The following is an 11,291-nucleotide window of genomic DNA, read 5'->3' as shown; positions in this document are numbered from 1 at the left end:
AAAGCATCATAGCTTAAATGCGAAACAGATGCTATTCACATTTAAGACTGATCAAATACTAAAATAGGGAAACAACACTAAAGAGGAAGTAATAACAAACGAAAATCAACATATTTTTGGGGAACATTTCTCCAGAATTTCAAAACTCTAAAAAGACCTTGTTAAGGTGCAACAAGAATTGAGCATATTCCCAATTTCCCAATATCAATGTTTTAAAACCCGGATTGGCCGGGTTAACCGGCCATTTGGGAAAGGAGTTTGGACCCGTGATTTAGAATCGGTCAAAAAAAATTGAAAAATAAAAAAGAGGTAAACAATAAAATTATAAATCGTGAGAAACTGGTGATTTGGATCACCCCAACACCCATAGTTTTCTATGCTTATTCTCAGGGGTAAAACACCTCCATTAACAGATTTTCATAATCCAAATCTTAGAACAACCTTGGAAATTTGGAAATATGGACAATATAGAAATTTTTACTTTTTTTGAGGATGTACCTAATTGATATGAAAAATCTAAAAAGCACACTCTTAAGTGTAATGTAATATTTAGCCCCTTTAGTGATATTGTGAGGGGTTTCAACCCCTTTTTTTATATTTTCTCTTGAAACTAAAATTAAGTCCCCTAGTACTCAGATTGGACCATTAAAAAACCAGAAAAAACTGCTAACACTCTCAGGATGAGATTTTTCTCAAGCAAATATAAGTTGCAGAATCAGAGAACATCCCCAAAATTTGAGCTCCAAAATATCCGTCTGTTAGGTTTTTTTGCGTACATTTTACTTCGACGAGAGGATGTAACCTTGGTCTCGTAATTCAATTGCAGCATGATTACCTATTTCAACGAGAATGGCCGCTTTTCCTATTCCTAACTCCTAAACATCGAATAGGGGTGGCAATGAGCCGGGTGGCCTGGCCTGGTCAGCTTGGCCCTAAATAACTAGAGCCTGGTCCCTTATTTTTACTCATTTTTACATGGTTTTCCTTTAATTTTGGTCGGCCCGGCTCCAGGCCTGGGCAGGCCCTGGGGAATAGGGCTGGACTAGGGCCATAGATGGCCCGGCCAACAAACGCCTAACAAAAGTAATAAAAGATGAAAGGTTAAAAAGTCACTAAAGCACTTAAAAAGTTTTATTAGCACGAAAGAAATCACAATCCCCCCATAAAAGATCATAGAAAACCTTCTTAAAGGAAACTATGAACATAAATTTACCAAACAATTATCAAACATCGTCGATACAGAACTCAAATACATTTCAGCTTCATACCACCCAATCCGCCAATTTCCACTCCTTTCTATTAATATAAAATTTTCTCAGGAAAATAGACCTCTTTATTGAACAGGCACAAACACATTTCTTTCTTCCTTTTTTTTTTTGAATGTTAACTTTAGAACTGGTGAGATTAGAAATCAATACGACTATTATTGTAACCCCATGTACTCTCCATATCCATGCCATACAACACTGTATTGTGCTTTTTGTAGGTAGTAAATTGCAGGCTCAGTAAAATTCTACTGCACATAGCTATGCCTATATTTGATATAGAAACCAGTGCTTTAAAGTTACAAACACTAACACTAAATACCCAAGTAATAATTGCTCCCAAGACTTACAAATCTGTTATTGCCAGAGAGAGAAATTTCCCATTTTTTCGTAGTAAATTTCACATCCCCAGTTTGTTCATTATGGAGCATCATGTTCCATGATACTGTGACGAAGACAGTAATATTACAAGTAATCTTCAACACATCAGTATACCACCATCTTTACATCCTGCATGCTCCCCACTACAATTCATCCACCTCCAGTGTCATATACACTAAGGCTTCACATTCCTTTTGTATTGGAGGAGCAAGAATGAGCTATATAGGCATCACAGTATCTATCATATACCATAGAGAGAGAATCTCACTTCATCTCCAATTTAAGCTACAAAATCATGCAACAAATGAGAGGAACCAAACCTGTGCCTTCGGTTAATGCAATCGTACTCTGACGAGTCAGAAACAACTGAATTTGTGTTGTATATCTCATCCCCTCTCACACCCATGTAACTTTGCTGACCATCACAGTGTTGCAACCCCAAAGTAAGAGAAACACTGTTCTTTCCAGCTGCAAAAGCTTCTCTCTCTAACCTTGGAGCTGCATAAGCTTCTCTCTCTAACCTCGCATAATCATAAGACATGAACCTGCCATGGCCATCAGGGTGATGGGTCCCTAGGGCATCTTGAAGAAGGCTGCAATCTTCATTGTTGGACCTTCGTTCCCTTGATGGATGACCATAACTTCCACTATCGTCTCCATGAGCAACGGTCCCTGCCATTTCGGGCTCGGACCCGAGCTCTGATTTCGAATCCTTGAATTGGGTTAGTTGGTGCCTCTCTGTTGAGCCCACTAACTCTTCTCTCTCATCAGATGCCCTTCCCTCTCCATTGCCTTTAGTGGGAGCCTTCTCAGATGAGGAGATCGAATCCATCTCTGCCTCACCTATCTCCTCTTTGTACATTTCCTCGACCATGGGCTTCCAAAGCCTAACACGAGCATTTATGAACCAGTTCGAAACCTGCATTGAAAAGGAAAAAAAGATGAGAAGAGAGCCAAAGAAGGGACAACCAAGTTATGGTGGGTGTTACCTGGCTTCTGCTCAAGCCTGTCTGCCTTGCCAACATTAGTTTATCTGAGTCCTTGGGGTAGCTGGTGAACAGATGGGCCAAAAAGAAATCAGAAATTTAGTATGCTCAGTGATAGCCCAACACATGAGAGAGAGGGGGGGAGAGAGAGAGATATTCCTATTAAGACCTGAAATTCATAATGCGATAATTATAAGTATATATATATATATATATATATATATATATATATTTGGGGGGAGGTGTTTTAGGCTGGAGGGGGGAGCTTACGGGTGGAGGAAGTGCTCAAACAACCATGCACGGAGGATCGATACCGAGCTTTCAGGTAGGCCTCTCTGTGGCCTCCATGCATGCTGCTGCATCATTCCAAGTTGTTGCAGAGCTCTCTGTTGTCTGAGCTGCTGGTCAACGAAACGTAATCGGGATAGGCCCCCCCCACTTTTGTTGCTTGTTGGGTCTTGTTCACCTAAGCTCTTTTGGGTTGCTCGAATTTGACCATTTATAGCATCTCTCAAGCAGCGGAAGTGTTTGGAAATAGTTTGGAGTGCAAGGGCAGTGTAAGTCTTAGCAGCCCCAGCTCCTGCAATGGCATCGAAGGAAGAGACCACGATCTGCATTTGATGGTAATATTGTTTGTATCTCCTGTCAACCTGCAAATAGCCCACAAATGATGTTGATATTAATAACTGTGTGTGAAGTTCAGTAAGCAACTAGTCGTTTTGGCCCCCCTAAATGGCACTTCCAAGGCTGATCGAGGAAGAATTTATTTTTTTCGAATGAATTGAAACAGGGGAATGTATTTAAGTCTGTGCTACTTTGTGCATGTGTGTGGCATGATGGACCAATTCTATTAAGCGAACCTATTTGTTGTAACAAGAAAACGGATTGTACTGGGTTTCACTGGTATTGTAACCATGCTAGATCAGAAGTTACCAAGGTTAATCTTATGAACAATAGAAAGTAAACACACTCCAGTTTCATGCAAATTGGATACAAGAAAAAGAGGCAGGTGATTTCCCTATTACAAGAAAGGAAGTAAAAGGAGTTTCAGGCATGCAACAACAAGTATCTCACTGCAAGCCTGCAATAATTAAATTGTTGAAAGCTTGCTAATGTGATCTGTATATAACAACTCTACGCAAGTAAATGTTATAAGCACCGTCAATGTCATATGCATATGAGACAGCTAGCAAATATGGTTCGCAAAGGGAAAATATTTTGTGAAAAGCTATGCCACCAAGGAGTACAGCCAGTGGTTTTCTAATTCCTATAATGGAGTGTCAAAATGATTTTGCAATGAGATGGAGCTTGGAAAGTTGGATGTACCATTCAATTTAGGGACCACCTCAGTTAGTTGGGAAATTCACTGCACATATCATAAAAGCTCGAAATGATCTTATCCATATGGAGTATGAAAAAACAAAACACAAAAGCATCATGGGAAATGTAAGCAAGTCATGGGAAGAAAGGATAATAAACAAGGTGAAGGTTAGACCAGCCAAATTGAATTCACCTCTAGATATGGAACATACATGTCAAAACAGTAGCATGTGAACTCCTGGTATTGGATATACTAGGCGCAACTTGTGCACCACCCAGTAACCTAAGTATCGCTATCTTAGGTTCATGTATAGGTACATACTTTCAAGGCATTACCCATGCAGATAAACATATAGAAGCAGCAGTCAGCTTCCATGAAACTGAAAGACCAGCAAGCCACCTATGAAGGACTAACACCAAAGATCAACAATCTAAAAGGCGCCACCATACATGCAAACCAACGGCAAGAAAAGGGGAGTATTCAAATGCAACGGACATTAGGGTATGAAGGGAGCAGACATTCGGTGCTGCATAATTTGTTCTCTAAACTCTTTTCACATCTTGGGTCCATAAAGCCGTAAAAATACATCCTCTTTACAAGGGATTTGTTCAAATTATATTACTGCCTGTTAAAAGTGACAAAACCAACAAACACCTAGGGACATCTATCTACAGAGAAAATAAAGACAACTACAAAACCTTACAATTCTTTATTTCTCAACAAACTTTGAACAATCAAGCACTTTATAAGCAAGGAAATAATCAGAATTTCTGCACCAGCAAGATCCACATATCACATACAGGCTAGAAGTAACTGGGACCAAGGCATGCACCTGCCATCCAGCTTCGAATGTCCCATCATGGAAAGGAGCAAGTTGCGAGAATGCATGCACAGAGGCTATGTGGATGGGACATGGGGTTTAGGAAGGCAGGACATAAATAAACAACGACCAGATGAGAAGAATCCAAGTCTAATAAGAAAGTAAAAGAGTGGCGAACGAGGTGTAAATGTCAAATAAGTTAATTTAGATAAGGGAAAGGATATATGTCAAGAAGCGTCAAATAACTTCCAAGCGTGAATCAAATCAGCGATTGAAAAATGGCTGGTCGATTTGGAATCGCCCTAGTTGAGCCGAGATTGGGGGACCCCCATTTCAGGAGGGCTCTGAACTGGGAAATCAATCCGAGTTGAACTGAACCAGTTGGTTCACTATAGTGAACAGGCCGGCTCTTCTATGGTCTCAGGTGATTCCTCAGTCTCGAGCGCGTCTTGGGGAATCACCTAAGTCCAATAGTTTCCCCCCTTTCAGGCATTTGAGCCCTATTTCTTCAATTTTGGGGCTCATTTTGGCTATTTCAGCCCCAAATTTTAATTCCATAGCCATTGTTCACGACCTTTTATATCCTTTTGGAAATTTAGTGCTTTTTTCATTTTTCTTTTCTTCCTTTATTTAGGGGAGAATTGCCAGAAATTGGCAATCCAACTTGGGACTCACCAGTGGAACTTGCCTCTGGCCATGTCCAAGTCCATACCAGATTCCAAGCTTTCAAGCTCTGGATCAAATGAATTTTTGTAATACTTAAAAACCAAATAATTATCAGCATAAGTTAACATTGTATTCTCTCACCTGTAAGAAACTAGCAAAAATATACATATATATTTTCCTACAAAGCAAATGAGTGCCCACTTATGAACTAGGGAGCCTGAGTGAGGACACTTGGTGGAACTTCAATGTTTGCAATTAATGGCAAATATGATTCAAGATATTGGTCCCATACCTAACAACCTTGAAGAGATTTTAAGTGTTCTACAAAGGCAAAGATACCTTTAGTCTTCAGTACATCTTAGGTCTTTTCATTTCTTCTACTATCATTTCTTCTAGTATCACTTCTGCCCTCCATTTTTCTCCAAATTAGTTTTCAATCAAACAATGTGGTTTCTTTTATTCTTTTACTAGTTATGAGTCAAATAATTGTGTTGTGGGAAGCAATTCAGAATCCTATTGATAGTTTATGGCATTCCTCTTGCAAAGTGGCAAAACACTTCACAATTAAAAAAATTTCTTAACAAAAGAAAAATTTCTTAACAAAAGACCATCTTCAAAACCTTTCATTCTAATTCAGTCAAATGTTTGGAGACAATTCCTAACGCATCAACAACTGTGACTTCAATTTTGGTTTTTTTTTTTTGAAGGACGTTTTTTTTTTTGAAGGGTATTAAAGGAAAATTTTGAAAGACTCCAATGGTTATGTACAAGTCTTCGCTTGCCTACTTCCAGCCCAGCACAGAATGCCTACAGACTAGAAGCTAGCCGCCAGAAGCTCACCCTTTTGGTCTCGCTTCCAAGCATTCTGCCAGATGGCCCGGCCTGCAGCTTGTGCATGTGCTAAGTCCCACCAAAAAAAAAATTACTGAAATCATCCACCCTTATAGGATCTTAGACATGATAAATTGATATTATCTGTATCTGTAAAAACTCATTTAATGAGATTACCCCTTTACATACATGGGATTTGTGAGTGATAAATCAATTAACCCTACATTAGGTCATCTTTCCCTTCCAAATTCTGGGGTAAAGAAATTCAAGAAGAAAAAACATAGGGTCCACCCATCCTCTACACATGCTTCTCATTCTCCAATCTACCCTCCCCTCTTTAGGGCAATCTTTGGCATATTTCAATTGAAGGAAATCTGCCTAACCAACAAGAGAAGTCTTACTTTCTTCTAAAGGATAGACTGAACAACCAGATGTTCCACAAGGAAATTCAAATTGTCGCTGTTTTACTAGATCAAAGGCAGAATAATGTTGTGGGATCCAAACGTAAATCAAATGGCACCATCTCCCCATAAATTGGAGAAGTGGCCCATGGAGTGGACCAACCAGTACCCTTGGGAGGAAATTTTTGACCAAAAGATTCACAATATCAGGAAACAAGTATCATGCATATGCATGTACCAGAGCATTTGCTCCCATTTTGCCGTATTATACAACACACAAGCAATGGCAGCATATCTTATGGTGCATAGGGTGTGTATAACAATAAAATAAAGCACCCAAAACGAAACAATTGCCACATGTTATATAAGAGTTAAGCTGGTTGTGACTTATTAATAAGAAGATGAGTCATGGTTCAGTTTATAGATATTGTAGTTAACAACAGCCTTACTCGAAAAGAACCTGAACTATATTAGACCATTCATTTGGAAAAGAAAATAATTTCAAATAAATGTTTAGTTTTTCCATTTCGGCTACCCATCTTGTTAAGAACAATACAGCCTTGCGACAAAAATTATAAAGATGAAAAAGCCAAGAAAAAGTGCACAGCAGAAGGAATGAGAAAGTGTCAAACTTTTAGTACAAAGATGTCCTGGGCCTTCTCCTAAATGCATGAAGAATACCTTTTCTTTGACAAAGGTTAACCATGTAAAATCCAGCATTCATTAACTTTATGATTAGCGATGTCCCTCAGTATATTACTTGCTTATTTGGGCCTCAGGCTTAAAAAATTTGGTTTTTCACATAATTTTGCAATGCTAGGCTTTTCCTGGCCATTGGAAATGTCACGGGTCTCAACTAAAATCGAGTCCCTTAGGCATGATATTCTACCAATCCCCTTCAATGGGCAAATGGGACAGCATAATAAGTAGTATTCCGGAACCTCTGTCTTTACTGATTTCTAGTTATGATAAGCGAGTAAGGTCACAAAGCCACATAACTAGACACACTTAATACGAAATCAAAATAAAGGACACTAAGAACAAAATTACTTTATGACTAATTTGCTAGTATCAACTGGAAGCGACATATAGCTAAAATCTCAATGTGGTACTACCATAAACGATATCTGATGCTACACATCACTAAAACACGCTGCAACATAAGAGGCAACAAGAAGTTCAAGGGAATGTCTAACGATTGCACGGGACGCTGAAATCTAATTGGTGAGACAGGTATCTGCCTACAAGCTCAGGACAACTGGTGTTTGTCTCATAAAATGCGTTTCAAAACAAAGTGATATTCGAAGCAAACAAATACATCAGAAGCGCACTGCATGCATAAATATCCCACTAAACATGCCCAATTTTTCATGTGCGAGATATTATATAGGAGTACACAACTGGAAAGAGGCAATAGAATCAACACCAAATGCTTTAAGTCCTTGATCTATTCATAAGAAAAAAATGGCAGAAACTCAAGAATTTACTAGGCTACTTCCCTGTACAAAAAGAGCAAACTAGAATGTTGCTTTCACTCACCACACTTATTCAAGGTCTCTCATAAAAATCATGCAACAGCAGTACAATTCATACAAAAGACTCATACGGCAGTGAGAAAACCACCTTCAAACTAGAAAATAGATAACAATTAGAGCCATTCATTCACAATTACAATTCATAAAAATAAAAAATAAAAAAAACAAATTTACCTCATCTAGCATGCCCAAAAGCTTAGTCAATTTTGTCTGGAGGTCTTGCCTCTCAGTTGGGGACAACTCATTGGGTGCATCAGCATTCGCCTCCTGTTGGTCTGATAGATTTGAGGGGGTATTCTCACTCACTTTTAAAGCCATTGAAGCAGTGGCCATAGAAAAGCTCTTGGGTCTCCCTGACTCATTAGGCTTCAATGCATTTCCAACATTAACAACTTCATCAAGCAATTGTTGTGCAGCCTTGAGATACTTTGAATTTGATATGGTGCTTGAGAGACCCAAGAGTGCATAGGGAGCAGGCCCTGCCTCAGAGCGTGGAAGAGTTCCCAACACATCCCCCTTGAGCACCGGGTTTCCACCATTACAAGTAAAAGAGGAAGGAGGCACCTCATTGCCTAATATCTGCTTTCTTCGAGGGTCATCTTTACTCAGGCCATCTCGACCAGACTGATTAGTTCCCAAAAAAGCGGACATATCCGATAGAGTTTGTCGATACTGAAAGGAATGGACAGGAATAGCTGAGGGGATCTGGGTGCCAAGGCTTAGTGATAATCCTTGCCCTTGAATAGGTAGGTTTTGCTCATTCTGAATAATTCCCAGGGTTGGCATGCCAATTTGAGGGTTCTCATTATCGGATTGCATAAGCAATAAACCATTTCTCCCATCACGCCAGGTTGTGTTATAAGCATTGTTTTCACCAAGTCGAGAAGCAACTAAGTGTGATAATATCCTATGGTGAGATGCAGTCGCCTCCGATGCCTCAGGAGCACGTGATTCTTGAGAGAGAATGGAAGTGGGTACATGGAGGCCAACACAGTTTTGTTGGGGTTGAGAATGATGGGTTGTCAAGGTATCAGAGTAATCAGAGGGAGTGAGATAGTTCATGTATAGCATGTTTCCATTGAGAGATTGTTCGGGAAAAGAGTTAGGGCCAGGGTCTCTTAAGCAAAGGGTGGGCATGGTATCTCTCTGATTGCTCGAACCAGGAAAGTAAGTGGCCATGCCTGTCATTTTCTCTCTATAAATCACACCAGAGGTAGCAAAGCTTCAACTTTGATCAAGCAACCAATTAGGTATCCATCAATCATCTACTTAGCTGAAAAGGAAGCACAAATCAGCAATTACCCATGAAAAATCACAGCTTGAGAGAGTTTCAAGAGTTCATAATGAAAGCAACAACATAAGAAAAAGCTAAACCCAAAAAACAAAAGAGATGATTGCTTCAGTTTCCTGAAGTGCTCCCTTGGGGAAAAAGGCAATCATCAAACCAACTTGGCTCTATTTTTCATTTCTGAGATATAAACAGGCCTGTTTCAGCTGATTAAAGCTAGAAAGGAAGGAGATAAACTCGGGAAAAAGGGGTTCTTTCTGAAAGCTATCATTCTGTTTCCAAATATTGCATGAAGAAAGAGACCCACTCTAAAACACACCTTATCTAGAGGACAAAAAGCCTAGCAAGATAAACCCCAATACATAGCTCCAGCAAACAAGAGAGAGAGAGAGAGAGAGAGAGAGAGAGAGAGAGAGAGAGAGAGAGAGAGAGAGTTCAGTTAAGGATGAAAAAACATAGCTTCCAGATGAACCCCCCAAAGGAGGATAACAGAGAGAAAGAAAGAGAGAGCTCAGTTAGGGATGAAAAAACATGGCTTTCAGATAACCAGTGGAGATACTAGAAGAGAGAGAGAGAGAAAGCGCTCATTCACCGATGGGAAAACATCGCCACCACTCAAACCATAACCTAATCGAACCAGGAAACAAACAAAAAGAGCAGATGTTCCATTGAAAAAATACAATATTTAAGAAAGAAAAGGGCGTAAGAGAGAGAGAGAGAGAGAGAGGAGTTAAAAATGGGGTTTGTGTATTATTGATTGATTGAGTTGGAAAAGTTTGAGAATGACATACATACCTTGTGTGTATGATGGGAGGCAGAATTTGCAGGCGAGGAACAAAAAACACCGAATCCTCTCTCTATCTTTCCCTCTCCCTTTAACGGAGACAATAACCGATCCCGAGAGATCAACAAAAATAAAGAGAAGAAACCATTCCCTCTCTCTCTAAACCAAACTTCGATAGAATAATAATTTATTCTATTCATTTTACCCAAACAATAAATAATCAATCATTTTCCCCTTCATCTCCTCCATTTTAATATGCAATATCTCCCCCCACGTGAGACCACCCCGATTTTCTCCTGTCCTTTTGGTTTCTCCCCCTTTCCCTTTCTCTCTCTAACTCCTGTTCTTTCTCTCTCTAGGTTATCACAATTCATTTCTCTCTCTAAGTCCTTGCTTCACAGTTCGGTCGGGTGTTAAAATCCCTTAACCACCAGTTGGTATACCTAAAGCCCGAGCCCTCTTTCCTTGTTTCCTCCATATTAATACTCCATTTCTCTCTCTCTCTATCTCTCTAGCTTTCTCTCTCTAGAATGGTCTCTCACCATTGACTATAGACCATATAATTCCACACCGTAATTATTTGAGAAAACTAAAAGGAAAATAAATCATTTTATTACAAAACGCTTGTTTTTTTGGCCTAGTCGGATGGTGAGAAAGCAGCCAGCTCAATATCTCCGCTATCTTTTTTTTTCTTTTTCTTTTTTTTTTTGTCGGTCTTTTATTACATAATACAAGTCAACGCAAGCAGGCTAAGTTACATGGTGAAAATACCTCAATTTACCAAAGGGAAATAAAAGGTGCCGGAGTGCGTGTCGTGGTGGTAGAGCCGATTAGGAATGAAGCCGTGGAGTCAAGCCGAGCCGGCTGTAGGAATAACGGCCGTTATGTGATTGGAGGGAATGGGGTACAAAATAACGGATTTTGTATGGCAATGCCGACATAATTCCTTTCCGCATTGTTGAGGTATCTAACTATTTGGGGTCGGCAGTTTGAATCATTTTATGTTTTGAGAT

General features: G+C 39.6%; 1 protein-coding gene across 3 annotated transcripts; it reads right to left on the bottom strand.

The window, feature by feature from the left end:
- Positions 1-1,511: 1,511 nt before the first annotated feature.
- LOC18429326 (BEL1-like homeodomain protein 7) lies at positions 1,512-10,736 on the bottom strand. 3 transcript variants are annotated; one of them, XM_011623248.3, is made up of 5 exons: positions 10,290-10,736; positions 8,381-9,479; positions 2,903-3,282; positions 2,636-2,696; positions 1,512-2,565 (listed from the first exon to the last, which is right to left on the bottom strand). In XM_011623248.3, exons 2-5 carry the CDS (start codon positions 9,392-9,394, stop codon positions 1,927-1,929), a joined length of 2,094 nt encoding a protein of 697 aa, XP_011621550.1. In that variant the 5' UTR covers positions 9,395-9,479; positions 10,290-10,736; the 3' UTR covers positions 1,512-1,926. The 3 variants fall into 3 exon arrangements, with proteins under 3 accessions (XP_011621550.1, XP_011621551.1, XP_006838675.1); XM_011623249.3 differs by lacking the exon at positions 10,290-10,736 and adding an exon at positions 10,087-10,152; XM_006838612.4 differs by lacking the exon at positions 10,290-10,736 and adding an exon at positions 9,814-9,856.
- Between the last annotated feature and the right edge of the window lie 555 nt (positions 10,737-11,291).

The sequence above is a fragment of the Amborella trichopoda genome, chromosome 3 (assembly GCF_054954075.1).
Source record: "Amborella trichopoda isolate Santa Cruz 75 chromosome 3, AtrichopodaSantaCruz75HAP2 v2.0, whole genome shotgun sequence".
NCBI classification, from domain to species: Eukaryota; Viridiplantae; Streptophyta; class Magnoliopsida; order Amborellales; family Amborellaceae; genus Amborella; species Amborella trichopoda.
The sequence above is the reverse complement of the archived record's forward strand: the minus strand, read 5'-3'. Positions and strand labels throughout refer to the sequence as shown.